Consider the following 18,824-nt stretch of genomic DNA (forward strand, 5'->3'; position numbering starts at 1 on the left):
TAGTTAGAGATAGTTTAGCCAGTTTATAGAGAAATTAAAGGTAAGATAGTATAAAACAAACAGGAATTATAATATGAAGTGAAAGAAAAGTAGGCTTATGGTATATTTAGAGACAAAGCCAGGGGAAGAGAAACTAATAGAAGTTAAGAAGGGAGAGTAAAGAAATGTAAGGCATGAATAAGTATTTGGTCACATTTGCTCACATTTCATACACAGCTGGCAACAAGACCGTTGAAAGATAATCACCCTCTTTATAAGGTTAGTCTAATGCTAAAATTCAATAAACTGCCAACACACCAGATTCAGCATGACAAACTCAATTTATTATCTACCAAAAAGCAACATGCCATGAATAACGAAACAGTCAGCAGCAGACCGGTTTTGGCTAAATTGCCTTCTTCAGTGCCATAAATCACATCACTTCTTGTTTATTTAAATATCCAAAACCTTCTTGCCATTGGTGGCTAGAAATGTTCATTGAATCTAGGCGAAAAAAGTCCACCTAATCTAATTATCCACTTCCTTTCCTTAATATTTAACATAGAATATCAACCTGTCTTATCTTTCTTGTCACTAAACATTATTCTGTCAATAACCACAAAATAAAATTTCACAGCAAGATGATTAAAGGTATGTTTAAACAGGGTGCCTGATGTCTGAACACATCTAATATCACTAAGATGTGCTGAAATATGCATTTTCAAAGGACGTGAAGTTTGTCCAAAGTAAAATGCAGAAGAAGTACATGTAACTAAATAAATCACCCACTCTGACCCACAATTCCCAAAAACCCAAATATCATAAACATGAGTATTATGTGAAGTAAATTGTTTGCACTTTTTGTAAATATATCCATAAAACCAATGTCCACAAGGTTGACACCCTGATAACAAATGGCCATCCAAAGTAGTTTGTTGTAAAACTGTATTGGTTTTACTAACAATTTTATAATGATTAAAGAAGCCACCCAAAGTCTTACCCCTTCTACATGAAAAGAGGCATCTAGAAGGTATTAAATCCCTTAAGGTATCATCAGAAGAGAGGATATCCCAATGTTTCTGAACATGATCCATAAAAAATAAACGGGTGTTACTACCATACCTCTCAACCATACCAAATTCCTGAGTATTTACTGGTTTTGAGGGCAAAATAATATGATGCTATGGATTCCAGAGTGACCCCTACAATTCTCAATAATTTCCCTTTTTTTTTTCAAATCCCCCGCCCAAAGTTGTTGCTGCTGATGTCACTGCACAGGGGGCGTGCGCAATGACTACAGCCTGACTCCCTGCCAGTCGGAATTCAGCTGAGAGCTTTCGGACTGTGGCTGTTTGTGTTTACCTCTTCTACATACAGTCATACATTTATTTGGGAAACGACCATTGGGAAGTGGGACTTCTTAACTTTCTCTGGATATATTGCACGTTTTGTTTTTGTTGAGTTTATACTCGTGGTCTGACTTTGGAAACAGTTCAGCTGAATTAACGCAATGCCCTGGTTAACAAATAAAAACAAACTTACTAACTAAAGTGAAAATTTTGATCTCCATCCATTCCAGAGTAAATACCTCTGAAAAAATCTCTACATCTTGCTTTCTAGCCCTGGCGTACTGCGTGAGTGTACACACACACACACACAAAACCCGTAAATCCCACATTTCTCCTTGTGCCCAAGCTTAGCATATTCATTATGCTTGTCTGCTCTCTCTGCATTTATTTGATACGTGTTTGTAAATTTAAACAACCCAGCCCAGGAATCAGGAAGGAAGGACAGGTCATCACAGCACAGATGGTCAACAAGGATGAAAAAATTTAGCTCAGACTCCTGTGGCTCGCTCAACTTCCTCATTTAAATAAAACGTAATAGTATACCTAAGCTCAGTAGCTCACTCACTCAATGTCCATTCAAAATACATAGTGGGTTTTAGTGAGAAGTTTCCCATTTAGCAACTAAATTATATTTTTACTTACTTACTTTTGTTTGTTGACTGGGAAAGTCTGACTAGCGGAGGCCCAGGGAGAAATGCTCCAGATTTTTGCTTCGATATCCTCGGGTCATAAAAAGGCCATCAGCAGATTATATTTAATTAGGAGATTCAAAGAGAACTCTTGAGTCAGAAAGGCAAAAAAGTTGCTAATCTTTTGTCATCGGCATGGAACGTCAAAAAAATGTGTGATTAGCGTCTTGATAGTTTAAGTTTTATATTTTCATAATACATTGTCTGCAGGTGAATGTCTTTTGAAAGACATTTAAATGTCCATGCTTTTTTAGTTTTCCAGTCAATGAGCTTAATTTTTGCCTGGTTTTCACAAATGAAATGCTTTATATTTGTGTAGTTAAGTGTTTGTACTATAATATGTTATATAGTAATAATGGATATACAGTGCCATGGTGTCCATTTACAAAGCAGTTTTTATTTTTGTTTGTTTGTTGCTACTAATCAGAATGCTAAAGGTTTTCCAACACTGTGTTATGCTGACAAGTCAATGTTTGATGCCTGTTGACAACATTACAGATGTACTTTTGAAAGTAATTACAAAGATGTCTTTTTGCCGCGTGTGTGTGTTCATCTGTGAGTACTGAGTATGTATGTGTGTGTGTGTGTGTGTATGCCTGTATGGCATTTGTGTTTATGTATTTAAAATAGTTACCAAATGAGTTTTTGTCTGGTAATGTCTTTCCTACACCTTATTAAGGTATCCAAAAATGAACTGTTAATAAATGCCATCTGTCTGTATCTAGTAGTTCAGCATCAATGCACTGTGAAATTAATGCGCTGGCAAGCAGTAAAGACATTTTGGAAAGCTGTTGCTTTATTTGTCGTTGTCATTGTCTGTCATTCTGACTGCCATGGCTGTATTCAGTCATTGCTGACAGCATTTTATAATGAATGACAATAGTCATTTAAAATCATGTATGGAATTAATTTTACAAAATATAAATGCTGACAAGTTACTCTGATTATAATGAATTAAGCTAGTCTCTTGTGCTTTTCTGAATTGCTGGCAAGAGACTAGGAGTCTAGGACTAAGGTTTTGTGTTATTCTAGCTGGCTTGATGACATTTGCCTTAGACAAGCTGAGGGTGTTTTCTGCATGTCTGTGAATCTGTAACAGACTTTTAATTGCCAAGAAGTCAATACGCAGTATCTGACTCAATAAAATGTTGCAATAACTTCAGCCATTGAGTTATTTGCTGGCCTGACTGAAAGCATTTTGGTTCGGTTTCTGTTCTTTAGAGAGTGCTTTATTTAGTGCTGCAGTAATACTTTGTCTAGAAATGAAAAGTAGCATAAATGGCATAGAACTGGATTTAATAACCATGTAATTGTATTGTCATGACACGTGCATAATGTATCTATGTGATTTATCACTAAGGGTATGTTACTGATGCAAAGACATTGAAGCAGAACTACATTTTCTTCACTTTTACCTTCCTTAAACAAAGTACTAGATATTGTACCAGTCTGCAGCTTACTAACATACCCGAGGACTTTTTCTGTGTTCTTCTTTCATGATTGTCATTTCTCTGGTCAATATTTTTTATCAATTATTGGTTTTGATACTACAGAAAAATCTACCAGCTGCTTTGACTGCCTGGTTACCAGAAGTGTTACTGATTCCAGGAGAAATATCAGTTTATTTATATGATGTCTGATATGAGAGCAGTCCTGGTTATAGCAGCCAATGTTATCCTTTACTCTTACTGCTTGATTTTAGGAAAATAAGAAGTTATGTACCTACCATAACGTTCCATGTTAGTTGTCTTCTCTCGCCTTCTTTCTTGCTTGTTGGGTTACATTGAAACAGATATTTTGATGTAGTGTGGGTTCGGAGCCGATCCCTCGGCTCCGACTCGGCACTTGCTAAGCTCGAGAGTCACTTTTACCAGCTCGAGGCAGCCCCATATCCCATGATGCAAGGCGGTAAGTACCCAGATCTCGTTTGCTGACAAAGGGCAATAGCACCAAGCATAAAATACTTCCCAAAGGAAGAAAGAAAACTTACAGATGGAAGAAGGACCAGGTCTGAATGGTCTTCAGCATAACAGTTTCTTATAACAAGGTCTGTCCAGGCCAGGGGAAGGAGGGAGGGTCAAGAAAGAAGGCGAGAAGACAACTAACATGGAACGCTATGGTAGGTACATAACTTAATGTTAAGTTGTCAATCTCGCCTTCATTCTTGCTTGATGGGACGCGCGTCCTAGCACCTCTATCCTGGGTGGCTCAATGGAACAAACTCTTGAGGACTGTAGAGCCAAAACTGGCTCTGTCCCTGGAGGCCAAGTCCAATTTGTAATGGGAAACAAAAGTGTGAGGAGTAGCCCAAGTGGCGCTGCACAAATAGTGTCCAAAGGAAGTCTAGCTTGAAAAGCTGTAGAAGTAGCTAAGCTCCTAGTTGAATGTGCTTTAGGTTTTGAGCACAGCTGTTTTCCCCTGAGCGTATAAATTTCAGAGATGACCAAGCCATCTGGACAAGGTCACTTTAGAAACAGGAAGGCCTTTTTATTATCCGCATAGGAAACAAAAAGTTGATCAGATTTTCTAAATTTTTGTTCTGTCCAAATAATATCTAAGTTGACGGTGGACATCAAGATAATGTAGCTTTTGTTCAGCTCTATCTGAATAGTTAGGGAAAAATACAGGGAGATCAATGGATTGATTCAAATTGTTCTTTGAAGCGACCTTAGGTAAAAGGTTGGGTTAGTTCTCAAAGATACTCTGTCTTTGTGAAAAACCAAATAGGGTCGAACCGAAGAGCATGAAGTTCAGACACCCTCCTGGCAGATGTAATAGCCACAAGGAATAAAGTTTTCCAAGAAAGATATTTCAGGAACAAGAAACAGCTGGCTCGAAGGGAAGAATCAAGGATGTCAGCACTAAATTTAGATCCCACTGAGGAGGAGGATTCCTGATTGGAGGCTTTAGTAGGAAAATTCCTTTCAAGAAGGCCCTGCAGAGCCTATGGGACATAATATTATGATCTGCTATCCCGACATGAAAATTGGAAATAGCAGCCAATTGAACTCTGACTGTGGAAGAAGAGGAGCCTGCATGAAAAATCTCTGCTAAGAAGTCCAGGACTGCCTGAACAGGTGCAGTAAAAGGATCAATATTCTGGGCCTTAGCCCAATAAGAGAAACGTTTCCATTTGCTTGTATAAATCCTCCTGGTAGAGGATTTTAGTGATGATACTATGATGTCTCTAACTGGGTTAGAGATCAAAGGAAGCCTGGCTAAGGAAGGAAGTGGAGCAACCATGCTGTGAGGTTGAGAGAAGGGATTGACTGGTGCAGCTGACCCGATTGGTGAATCAGAAGATCTGGCACTGGGTCCAGATGCCACGGCTGCACCAAAAGGTGATGATGGAGGAACGGAACCAAACTTGTCGAGGCCAGTAAGGGGCAATGAGAATCAATTTGGCTCTCAAACGGTAGCTTTCTGGATCACCTGAGGGATCAGAGGAAATGGAGGAAGGCATAAAGAAGTCCCTGGGGCCAATCCTGGGTCAGAGCGTCTCTTGGGGATGGCCTGATAGAGGGAAGAGGCTGAAGAAGTCTGGGCATTTGCTGTTTTGGGGAGTAGCAAAAAGATCGCAACATGGACGACCCCATTCCAGAAAAATCTCTTCCGCTATAGATTGCTTGAGAGACCACTCGTGAGGCATGAGAATAGCTCTGCTCAATCTGTCCGCTACAATGTTGGTTTTCCCAGGGATATGCGTTGCTACCAGAAACCGATGAGAGGAGATCGCCCATTGCCATAGTCTGAGCGCTTCTCGACACAAGGGGTAGGACTTGGTTCCGCCCTGTTTGTTGATATACCAAACTACAGACATGTTGTCTGTGTGGACTGCAATTGTCCCTACGGGAAGAAAGTCGTTGAGGGCTTGCAACGTTAAAAGCACTGCTCTCATCTCCAGGACATTTATTTTATTTTATTTATTTATTTATTTTACATTTGTTGACCGGGCTAGTCTAACTGGATACATGTCCATTTTCAGTAGAGGCCCGAGGAGAAAAGCTCCAGAAAGACATTTATACAAAATAAAGATTAATATTGGAAAAATACATTAGCAATTTTAAACATTGAAAAAGATAGTATGGAGGGAAAAAAAAATAAAATATTAAAATTCTATGCAGACCTTTGTAAACAGGAGTGAAATAGGAATGTTGAAGAGGAAGTAGGTAGAAGAGAGGAGAAGTCCTAGAGCAAGGAAATGAGAATCAGTAAACTACATTAGTGTGGTAAAGGGTCAAAGTGGACCCTAGGGAGTAGCAAGATAGACGTGAAGGAGGAGGCAGTTAGTCAGGGTTTGTACAGGGGCATATCCAGTGAGATTTTAGGTGAAGTTTGAGTCTTAGTTTAAAGAGAGAAAGGGATGGTATTTGAGTTAAGTCTGTTGGTAGGAGGTTCCATTGTTTCCCAACAGTATTTGAGAAATGCTATCGCCTGACAAGTTATTAGACTTCATAGTACAGACAAGTAATCTAGCAGAGGAACAGTGAAGTTAGATTTGTGTATGGGGTGATAAGGTTAGTGAGAATCGAGTATTTTAGGTTGATAAAAGATTTTATGAGCAATGATGAGTTGAGAAAATGTTAGTAAGTTAGGTAATTCAAACCAGTTTAGTTGCTTAAGATTAAGACAATGGTGTGTTTTGTATGGGTTGCTGGTAGCAAACCTGGCGATATTGTTATAGGCATGAGAAATTTTTTGGAGGTTAGTTCTTTTTAAATTAGTATAAATAGATGAAGCATAGAGAAGTGTAGAGATTAAGTGAGAGTGGGCAATGGTGGTTCTGGCTTGAGGAGTAAGGAAAGGTTTGATTCTGTATAAGGAACCAATTTTCTGTTCACTGCTTGTATGGTGTTGTTAATGTGAATATCATAGGAGAGGTTGTTGTCGATAGTCACTCCTAGCAGTTTGGTAGATTGTTCAGGTGTTATCAGGGTGCCTTTGCTAGATACAATAGAGATCAAGAGGTGGGGACCTATTGGTAGGTGGAAATAGTAGCAGCTTGGTTTTGGCATTGAGAAGAAGGCAACGCTTAGGAACCATTCTTCAACCGCTTTAAATACCTTTTGGGTTATGTAGTGGAGGTCTGAGGTGGAGTTAGGAGCATATAAGTGTTGAATCGTCGGCATATTGAATACAGGTGGCCTCAGGGACTGCAATGTGAAGGTCGTTGATAAAGAGAGAAAACAGAAGAGGTCCTAGAATTGAGCCCTGGGGACTCCTATGGAGACTGGTAGAAGGGATGATAGTTTATTTTGCCAGACAACTGCTTGTTGCCTATTGTTAAGGTAAGATTTGAACCATTGGATAGCTGGGGGGTCGAGGGCCAGAAGTTCTAGGGTATTTATTAGTAGGGGATGGTTGACCATATCAAAAGCCTTTGACAAGTCGATGAAGAGAGCAGAAGAGAGGGCTATTATTACGGTTGTTATTGATGGTATCAGTGAAGGATAGAAGGGCGGTGGTGGTGCTGTGAAATGGCCTAAAGCCATGTTGGCAAGTAGCCAAAATATTGTGCTTCACTAAGTGGTTAATAACTGATGGTGAATACATTTTTCCATGACTTTAGCTAAGGGAGAAAGAAGAGCTATTGGTCTGTAGTTGGAATAATCAGTGGGTTTTCCACCTTTATGAAGTGGGATGATATGGGAGACCTTCCAAATGTCTGGGATGATACCTTCATTAATGGTTCTATTTAGCAGGATGGATATGGGAAAGGCAATGGAATTTGCTGCTATTTGCAGGTACTCAGCAGGTAGTGCAGGTACTGTGCAGATGGTACTCGAACGGCTGCCACGTCCCATGAACCATCCTGCCCTGATAATGACCCCCCCCACCCGATCAGGGAGGCATCCGTGGTGACAGTGGCTATCGGGGATGGGGGTACAAAGTACCTGCCTTGGTGAACCTGAGGCGATGTGATCCACCAAGCAAGATGCTCTTTGCATGTCTGTGTCACCAGAATCTGGTGACGCATTGGAAGTTGCTGGTATGACCATTGTGTGAACAGCATCCACTGAAGAAGGCGCATGTAGAATCGAGCCAGGAAGAAGAGTGATGGCCGCAGCCATGAGACCTAATACCTTTAGAACCATCCTGGCCTGTACTTTCTTGCTGGCCAGAATGATCCTGACATGACTCTGAATGTCTGAAACTCTTTGATCTGTAAGGGTAGCTGACATCCGAACAGTGTTTAAGTTTGCATGAAAGTAATAGACTGGCAGGGCGATAAGGATGACTTTTCGAAGTTGATTGAGATGCCCAAATGAGAACAAAGGTCTATTGTGTAATCCCTGGCTTGTATAAGCTGATGCCTGGTGGTGGCTGACAGGAGCCAGTGAAACACCTGGAATCCTTGACGTCTCAGGTGAGCCGTGACCACTGCCATGCATTTGGTGAACACTCTGGGGGCTGTAGTGAGACCAAAGGGCAGGGCTCTGAACTGGAAATGACTGGACCCCAGCCGAAGCGGAGAAATCTCCTGGAGCGTCTGTGAATTTTGATGTGATAGTACGCATCCTGAAGATCTATTGAGCACATCCAGTTGTCCTTCTGTAAGAAGGGCAGAATTGACTGAAGAGTGACCATTCGAATCTTGTCTTCCTGACAGACTTGTTGAGTCTGCTGAGATCCAATATTGGTCTCCAGTCTCCCGTCTTTTGGGGACCAAAAGAACCTTGAGTAGATTCCGGCTCTGAATGGTCTATTGTAACTGGCTGAATGGCTCTTTTTGCAGTAGTTTTGAGACTTCTAACTCTGCAACCTCCCTTAGACCGGGTGGTACGCCTGGAAGGGAACTTGAGGGGAAGGGACTTTCCTCGAAAGGAATTATGTAACCCTTGGATATGATCGTCTGTACCCATCTGTCTTGAGTGAGGGAATGCCAGGCTTCTGGGTACAGTGATAATCTTCCCGACTGCCTCCAAGGAGGGACAGCCGGGCAACACCTCAGGGATGCTGAAAGGGCTTGTCAGGAGAGGCTCCCTGTTTCCCTGGTTTTCGGACCCCTCTGCCTCTAGAGCGCCTGTTGTTGTTACCCTCTGCCTCTAGGGGTAAACTGACCACGTGAATCCGGCGTGACTCCTTGGGATTTACGGAACCACATTTTCCCACCTTTCTGTCCTTTAGGATAAGGTCTAGAAGGGGTGGAAAAACGGACTCCAACAGCAGAAAGAGTCTTGCCGTCCTGCTCGCACCTGGTCAAGGTTTCCTTCACCTGAGGGCCAAACAAAGCTGACCCATCAAAGGGAGAATTTGTGAAGGACGCCTTAAAGGGATCCAAAAATCACATAGCCGCATCCAGGCTTGGCGCCTAAGAGCCACACCTGTACCTCCATCCGCAGCATAAGATATTAGCCGCATGGAGGAGTTTGCAATGGAATTGAGGGTTCCTAGCTGTGAAGCAATTTTTCTTGAGCCCTGCAGCTGTAGGATCCTGAACTACTTCACCCAGCTCCTTAAGGATATCCCTCTGGATTCTGGTGAAGTGACATAGGTAATTCAGCGACGCATAGCAAAGGTCGCTGAGGAAAACATCCGCTTGCATCTATCCATGGTCCTAGAGTCCTTATTAGGAGGATGGACGGGCACGGAAGGATCTGCAAGTTCCTTTTGGTGGCCGCAGCCACCACCATGGCATCAGCGGGACACCCTTAGTGAGGAATTGCTTGTCACACGGGCAGTGATAAATTTTGAAGGCCTCCTAGGGACTGGCTCTACAGAGTCAGGAGCTGCCCACGCCTTCGTGCAATAACCTGCATAAGGGGTCGAAGGCGGAGACACCCAGGAGGTGGAGGGCCGAGATCCAAACGCCTCTAGGTATACTGACTCATCCTCAGAGGGATTGTTGGTGGGCCAGTTTCCCTCTGTTTCAGGAGTTCTAGGATGTCTGAGAAGGAGACATCCTCAGAGGATCTAGGGATCCCTCTGACTCATCAAAGTCAGTATCCGAAGTGACAGACTGGAGTCTACATGCTTCCTCTTACAAGTCCTCTTCCTAGGAGGATCTCCCGAAACATCAGGAGAATCCTCGGAAGAGGGGAAATTCCCAATGGGGAAACCTGAGGCGGAGGATCTCTGGGTCCTGTAGCAAGAGAAGTGGCAGAGATGTCAACAGGTACTATAGAGGGAGGAGCTACGAACAGACTTCTGACTGATACCAGTGGCCAGTACACTCTTCATCACCTCGAATGCTCCCTCCCAGGCAGGTCCGAGAGAACCAGCTCAAGAGCTAGGAACTCCAGGGACCACCGAAGGGAAGCCTCCGAGGCAGATGTCGGAGCCGAGCTCACCAAGGCCGAGGCTCCAAGGGAAGAGCGGGTTCGGACAAGGGTCCGATGCCACTCACCCTCGGAGGAGACCATGGAAGCCCGACCACCGAATCCCTCTAAGGAAGGTCTCAAGAGGAGATAAGAGTAGAGGCTGAAGGAACAGAAGGGGGTATCCGTCCTCCAGCCGTAGCAGTAACCATTCCCGAAGACTCCAACTCCAAGCTCTGGGGTAGAGTTGAAGGAGGAACTGTAACGGGGTGTGGACCAACAGTCGTCTGTTGAGACGGACTATGTAACATTTGGGCCAGTACCTGTGACTTAAGTAATCTACTGACCACTCTCTCTAGGTCATGATCTGACAGTCTGGATGACCTTGAAGATCGGCTCCGATGGCTCCGTTCCGAAGAAGAGGTGAAGCCGAGCCGAAAGTATCGGCTCCAAGGAAGGAGACCTCGACCTCTTCCTGGAATGGGCCATCGGATCCGATACTATAGATCCTGTCGGAGCCGACTTCTCGGAGCCGACAGGAAGCCTCGATGTATTGGCTCCAGCCGGAGCCGATACAGCCACCAAAGTAACGGTGTCGGAGCCGATCGGAGCCGACACCGATGCCACATGGGTGTCGGAACCGATCGGAGCCGACGAAGTGGTCGATACAGATTCGGCACCGATAGCCATCGGTGCCGGTTAAGCCAGAATCGGCTCCAGCGGGCGATCTCGACTCGAATGAGTCGAGCCGAGGCCGCAGGCTTAGACACAGAAGCCTGGGCCTTGGAAGATTTAACTGATTTAGATGGAGCCGACTTAGCCGGAGAGCCCTCCGCAGAAGATCAGTTTGTTGCGTCTCTCCTGCAGGACTCTCTGGCTGAAGGAATGACAAATAGCACAGGAGTCCTGCAGGTGAAGAGGCCCCAGGCAATACAGGCAAGAAGTGTGACCATCTGTCAGAGACATCTTCTGACAGCACGAGTCACACTTCTTGAAACCTGAGACCCTCTCCTTTGACATGGTGCTTTACACAAACACAGACACACACCAGTCAAAAAATTAACTTAAATAAAATACCAAAAGGTATTTGTATAAAACACACACACCCTAACAGGGGATGGGATGGGTAAAGTTTGACTAAAATAAATTAGAAAAGACAGGGATTTTCTGTCACAAAATGTAAATAATTAACTAATAACTAATAATTAAGGTTTTAAGAAAAGGGGCTTAAATATTCAAAAGTGAATCACTTACCAGGAGCTGGTAAAAGGAGGACCTCATGCGGCAAACGAGATCTGGGTACTTACGCCTTGCATCATGGGATATGGGGCTGCCTCGAGCTGGTAAAAGTGACTCTCGAGCTTAGCGAGCCGAGGATCGGCTCGAACCCACACTACATCAAAATATCTGTTTCAATGTAACCCAACAAGCAAGAATGAAGGCGAGATTGACAACTTAACATACTGCTGTTTATCTTTCCTTCACAAATTACAATATATGATCTAGAGGTTGTGCTCTTGTAAAAAGGGACATGGCTCATGGTATCTTATCTAATATTCAGAAAATTCCCAGCTGCGTCAAGTAAAGGCAAACCTCTCAAGTACCCCTTATTAGAATGAACATTCCCTATTTGGATTCTTAAACCCTCCATGTTCCATATTGTTCCACATTGAAAAGGTCAGTCACACATTTATTGATAGGAATTTTTTAAACTAATATCCATGATAAATTATACCGAATCATATTAATTCACCAATAAAAACCTTTTATAAGTACAGAATAGCACATTTAAACCATGCCATGACATCCCTACTTGAATTTGTTAATAAACTGTTAGAAAGTGTTCCACATTTGCCCACTTGTTCCACATTATGAGAGGCATTGTTCCACATTTTGGAGATGGAAGGATGAGAGCTATGCTTTTGTTCTTCTTTTTATTTGGTGTTTAATATTTTGTCTGTTCTTCCATTTGCATTTAAAAGTTGGTATCCCACAATTCCATTGGAGTGGGCAGGGGTTACATAATTATGTATGCAGATTTCATGTTAATCAGCATACAGATTTGTACCCACCTTTCATGGCCCTTTGTCCAGATTTTTGATGTTTCCAGGCTGAGAGGTATGGTTACTACCATAATTAGTCAGTAATCAAAGTTGTGATGTTGCAACTTTACGGCATTTGTACTTCAATAATTCAGCTTTATCCAGCCTATCAGCTATGCATTGCACTGATCACATCATCGTACTTATAGCCTCTAGTGCAGAATCTTAACCAAATCTTGTTCATATTGGGCCAAAACCTGATCTGAAGAATAAATCCTACAAAGCCTCATGAATTGAGACTTGTGAATATTCCAAATAATATGTCAAAGATGGCAACTGCTGGCATGTAAAAGGGTATTAAACTGGGGATCTTTCCTATACATTTGAGTAGCCAGTGTATCATCATTTTGTACCTGAATTTCAACATCTAAAAAGTCATTTGTGTGTGATGGTAATTAAGTGTGAATTGTATACCCCACTTATTTTAATTTAAGTACTGAACAAACTCATGTAAATATTCCAAATCTGATCACCAAACCAGCCAGCAGTCATCCAAATATCAAAGCCAAATATCTGTAATTTCTAAAAAGATGTTATGACTAGAACCATAAATGATTTGTTCTTCGATTTAGCCAATGAATAAATCTGCAGACATTGGCGCAAAAGATGCCCCCATGGCCATCCCCTTAAGTTATAAATAACACTCATCTTTGAAATAAAAAATATTTTTGGTTAACACATGTTCAGCTAAACATATTAAAAATGTATTAAATCCTGGGCTATATAATGAAAATCGGTACAGCCAATATTCTACGGCCGACAACCCGGCCCAGTGAGGATATGGGTGCACAAAGCTGATACATCCAAAGTACATAAATGCCACCCTTCTCAAGCTGCATATCTGTAATGATGTTCAAAAATTCTGTCAAATCCTGAATACGGGACCGTATATATTGAATAATGGCTTTAAATAATAAGTCAAAAAGTCTGACAGGGGCTCTGTAAGAGATGTCCTGCCAGATACAATTGGTCTACCTGGGGGAGAATACAAATTCTTATGTATTTTAGGTAACATTTAAAAATATTGCTTAGCAGGATCTGTTACCATGAAATGATAAACTACCTGCTGGGAAATAATACCTTCCTCTAATGCCAGCTATAAGAATCGGTCAGTCTCAGACTTGAATCCCAAAGTAGGGTCAATGACCATGTTTTGATAGTACCATCCATCTGATAACTATGTGCTTCTGCCAAATACATGGCCCAGTACCAAACTACCACAGCTCCCCCTTTGTCAGCTGAATTGATAACTGTTTGTTTTTACTTAGAGATGCAGCAGCTTGTTTTTCTACTAAAGAAAGGTTATGATGAGAAATTTTGGTATGAGAATTATATAAAAAATGTAAATCCCTGAGTACCTGTTGTTGAAAAGACTACTACATTCTTATTAGGGGGTGGAGTAAATATAGATTTCATGAAGGAAAAAACAACTGAATTTTGATCTGATTCATAATTCTGTGACTTACGAAAAAATGCTTTCAGATTCAACAATCTGCAAAAAAAGATGACATCATGAGCAAAACCCTCTTGTGGCACCACGTAAGTGGGTACAACATTCAAACCTTTATTAAGCACATTAAGTTCTATGTTAGATAGCTGGGTGGAAGAAATATTATGAGAATTTTGATTAGTCTCTATTTGGGGGCCATCAGTTGTAATAATGTCTCCAGAGCTGGGATTACTGAAGTGCTTTTATCCAGCCCTTCAGTTACACCTAAAGGGATATTTTCATTTTTCTTTTTGGCAATCGGAGAAGTGAAAGGAGTACCGATATCTGTTTCAACTGTTGAATTCCTCAGCCAAAGTTTCAGGGGTACTATCAGTTTTCTTCAAAATGGACTTCTTTCTTTTTCATTTGCCAGATGACAAAGAGTGTGCTTTATTCTCAGAGGACTTAACAGTTTTAGATATATTAAACTGTTTGCCATATTTATAATCTTTATGATCCCTCGGAAGTTTCTTAATCATATGTGTTTTCAAATCTTTCTCAAAAGAAATCAAACTCTTAGTAAGTTGTAGAGTTTTACTTCACCCATTCCGTACTGGCATGGATTTTTATTTTATTTAGTTTAATCCTAACCATATATCACACCAACTTCAAAATTAAAACCGATATTAAAGCATTCCAAATTTAACACACTAGTATTGTAATCTGATAAGACACTAAAATAATATAAAAATCATTTTTATTTGTGCATATCCACATTATTCAGTAGTTTCAGAATTGCTAAGCAAATTCTACTCCAACTGCAATGAATGCAGTGGAACGCTGAATTTATGCCCAACCAAGGGTCTCTGCTATATACAAAAACAAATCTCACAGTGCTAAAAATGTAACTTTGCTAACTCTGGGCAAAACAAAAATAATGTCCAAATTGGATGATGGGGTCTGCCTCCAAGAAAATGCAATAAATACGATACTATGACTTTAAGATACTTTTGAGCAAGCAAAACATTTATAGGGGTGTTGAAATACTTTATTCAGCCTGGAGTACTGACTTTGTGAAATTCAGCACTTCAAATTTCAAACAAGTGGGCAAACTCTGTGACAGAGAAGGATAAAGCCCTGACAAGGGTCCAGATGATCCAAATTAAAATAGCAGTTTAGGTGCGCTGGAAAAGCCAGGCAGAGGAGGGCGGCAGTAAGGGTCTGCCACAGACTTGCCTGTTCTGAAGTGAGTCAGGGAGCATAACCTTCTGGTCAGCTGAATGCCTCCATGTAAGAAGAGGCTTGCATGGCACTATAAATAGCCAGACTTGGGATGTGGGCTTGGTGAAAGTAAGTTGGTGACAGTTGCTCTCATCAGTATGTGATTAGAGTTGAGCATGTGTGCGCACACACACACACACACATATATACATATATATATATATATATATATATATATATATATATATATATATATATATACATATATACATATATATGTATGGCGGAGATCACAGAGTTCTCCACAGTGACACAGTTTGCTCATTTCAGCCACCTGGGAGAGGTTAAAGTCTTCACTAGGAAATGCTGTCATTGCTGAGCAGGCTGTCAAGTGCAAAGTCCCCCTGCATGACTACTTGGTTGATAGCCCTTCGAGTCAGAGATTACATTGGGAATACCCCAACAGTAGGGGAAACAAATGGACTAATGACTGGCTATGGGTAGCTTCAAGATTGGTAGGCATGGAGACAAAAGGTGTCCAGAAAAAAGTGGAAGATATATGTATTTGTTTTCTGCTTGCTTTCTTCCATACATTTAGACATATTCATTGTGGTCATTTGTTTTTTCATGCACAGCTGCTTTTTTTGCAGACATTTTAAATAAATACTGATGATTTGCTACCACTTTTGCAGCTGTTTATATTACCAGCTGCAGTAAGTATGATTAATCTATAAATTAATGTATACAGATCTGTTTCAATTGGTCGATGAACAGCATTATCAAAACAAACATAGTCGAAACAACATGATCAACAATGAAGTTTGTCGACCATTTTGATGGAGATTGCAGGAGATTACGGTACAGTGGATAGTGGGGATTGTACCCTTTTCCCTGCTGTAGTGTGATCTCTGAGTTAGTATATATAATTAGAAGGGGATGGGGGGGTCTTACCCACTGCAAAAACATTGTTTTTGTGTTGTTTCCATTGATGGATGAACTGAAATTGTCGATCATGCAGTGTCAACCGTTTGAGTTTTGACAAGGTCAATCAACTGAAATAGATCCAATGTACACACAATAAAAAACTCCCCTTTTAGCATGCTGGAATATTCATGGGTCCTGGGTTGTGGTACAAGTAGCTAGAATCCTATCAGTCTCTAACAGAAATGCCCAAGAAAAGAGACTGCCATGTTTATGGATAGAAAGATTACAAGAGTAAAAAATGCAACATTGACAAACACATTTGGTTTGTGTACGTGTTACTCATCAGAAAATAAATTGCTTAGTTATGATTAATCATGACCTAGTCATCTTTAGATTTCAATTGCATTTTCTTTAGTCAGTAATCACTAGTCATCTGCCAAACTATTTGGTGCAACTATTGCTTCAGAGATACTGTTTGCATGCTCATAGAAAGTAATGTTCTGCATACTGGTTTCTTACCCCAGGTGCTGTATACTTATTCACTACAAATGGCCCAATGTGGAAATTGCAGTACCTTAGAAATAGGTTGAATGCTGGACCTGAAAGAGAGTACAAAGCAACATTAATAAGGAGAAGTGATAATGTATTGGTTATTGACATAAAACAGCACTATGTCTTTTGGCAGTCTCTGACATGGCCACTGAAGCATTCTGTATTTTGTACTTTTTTATTGATCTGGTTGACATTCAATGCAAAGTAACACCACAAACTGTAGAATTATAATGGTTTAAACTTTTCCGAACTGAAGAGTGATAAAGCAACAGACCATACTGATCTTAGACATTGGCATACTCTGCAGCAATGCATTTTCAAAACATTGATCTAGTAGTTCAGACCAGCAGGTTTCTACTGCCATGATACTATGTGTGAACCTCTATGCCATAAATAATAAAGCACCAATACTCATCAAAGACGCTACCTAATATGTCTTCAAAAAGGGTTTCTCATTAAAGCCTCATAGGACGTGTGCTCATTTTTAATTTGCTCAAGCTGGGTTGAGAATTTTATTTACTGATGTTATGTTTCCAACATGAAACCGCAGCACTGTGAATTAACTACTGTTAGTATTATTCCTTCTTCAAGACTGTGACATCAGGAGAATGAGCACACATCTTAATTAACTAATTAATTTATAAGGCTCTTTCTTTCCACTGCAACTACCTTAGGGTGAACAGAGGTGTGGGGTCTGGGCCTACTCAGGGGCTTGTCTTCTTGCAAAAACAATGTCAGATTTCAGCTTGTGTTGTACTTCCTAAAGATGCACCACCCTGGATTTGCAGTAGAAAATCCTGCCCTTCCCCCACCCATATCAGGAATACATTACTTGACTGATATGACGGTTGTGTTTACAGATGCTGGCAGTATTGCATCTTTAATGAATATACTAAATAAAAACATTCACGCTTAAAAAAAAAAACATTTTTTTAAATCCCACACTGCAAAACAACATTTTATTAAGACTCAAAACAAAGCCATTTTCTCGTAGTGGGGGACCTCAGAGAGATATGACAATACTGAAGTATACTCTTCTGCTGTACTAAGCAAATACATTCCATGGTTAGCAATAACTTCTACTTTTGTAGGAAAGCTGTAAATTCAACTGGGGCAGGACACATGAAAAACAGTACAATGGTCTGGTTAACAAAAACAGCTGATAAAGCTGCAGGAAGAAGGGGAGTAAAACATGATCATCATCTGAGGAACAACAACTAGAAGAGATCACATTGTATTAAAATTCAGTGCAACAATTTTAGTTTCCTTTACGTGTGCTGTTCCCTCAGAATTCTGTATTGTACAGCCACTGTTTTCAACACAGTGGTTTTAAGACAGAGCATTGCTAGTGTAATTTATTTTGAAGGCAAACAACAAACACTTCGAAGCAAAGAAAACAAAATTACTTGTATTTTCAGCACTCTTGGGGCTCCTGGCTTTGTATTAAAAACAAAAAGTTGTGAGCATGAAAAATAGCAACGTTTTCATAACTCCAGTTTTAATTTCAATGTAGATATTTCCCCATGACTTCTTTTGTATTTCAAATATAGTTTACAAGCATACACTGCAAACTTAGAAGACAAGCAAACACTTTTGTCGATAAAAATAATGTTGCTGTCACTGGCAGTGCGTCTCATGGAGTTAATTTTTGGGGTCATTATTATTGATTTTTACTTTTGGTTGCTTCAATTGGTGATTGAAAGAAAAACTGGGATAATTTTGCCTCGTTATACTACTTGTGCACGCTTGTTTGTATGCAGCTGTTTTCATAATTTGACAGTAGCTCCAGGAAATTAATGAAGTCACGCCCCACCTGTGCAAAAATTGCAGGGTAGGGCATCTGAGAAATAACCTTATTTTTTTATTCTTTGTTGACTGGGTTAGTTCTACTTTGTTTTTGAGAAACAACCTTATTTTTTATTTATTCTCTGTTGGCTAGGTTAGTCCTACTAGGCTACTTGCCTCTTTTTAAGGAGACCAGAGGGGTATTTATACTAATAGGGGAAATTTGGCCAGGACATTCTTGAAACTTCCTCTACTCTTTTTGATAGGTGCTGTGGGATCTTTTACATCCACTTGAGTGACCATTAACTCAAGCTGATGGGACCTTGGATTGACATCACATTAAATCACTGTTTCATGCAGTACATTTTCAAATCACTTGTTTCACTGAGTACATATAAAGTAGTATTTTATGTACTGGAGGAAACCGTTTAATGCTGCAGTGTGTAAGATGTTTGTGATTTGGACAGTTGGGAATTTGAGAATCATGGAAATAAATCCTCAGAAAGTTTTTTTTTTTTTAATAATCTGCATGGTTC

The 18,824-nt window shown here is 40.7% G+C and overlaps 1 protein-coding gene across 2 annotated transcripts in view; it reads right to left on the minus strand.

Annotated features, from left to right (window-relative positions):
- The window catches only part of LOC122801105 (major facilitator superfamily domain-containing protein 8-like), a 1,359,614-nt gene that overhangs the window by 770,414 nt on the left and 570,376 nt on the right, over positions 1-18,824 (minus strand). For both annotated transcript variants that reach the window (XM_044070628.1, XM_044070627.1), the window contains one exon: positions 16,471-16,550. In XM_044070628.1, the coding sequence (XP_043926563.1) occupies positions 16,471-16,550 (80 nt within the window). The remainder of the gene's footprint in view (positions 1-16,470; positions 16,551-18,824) is intronic.

The sequence above is a fragment of the Protopterus annectens genome, chromosome 4.part1 (genome assembly GCF_019279795.1).
Source record: "Protopterus annectens isolate FY-2018-M chromosome 4.part1, PAN1.0, whole genome shotgun sequence".
Lineage (NCBI taxonomy): Eukaryota > Metazoa > Chordata > Ceratodontiformes > Protopteridae > Protopterus > Protopterus annectens.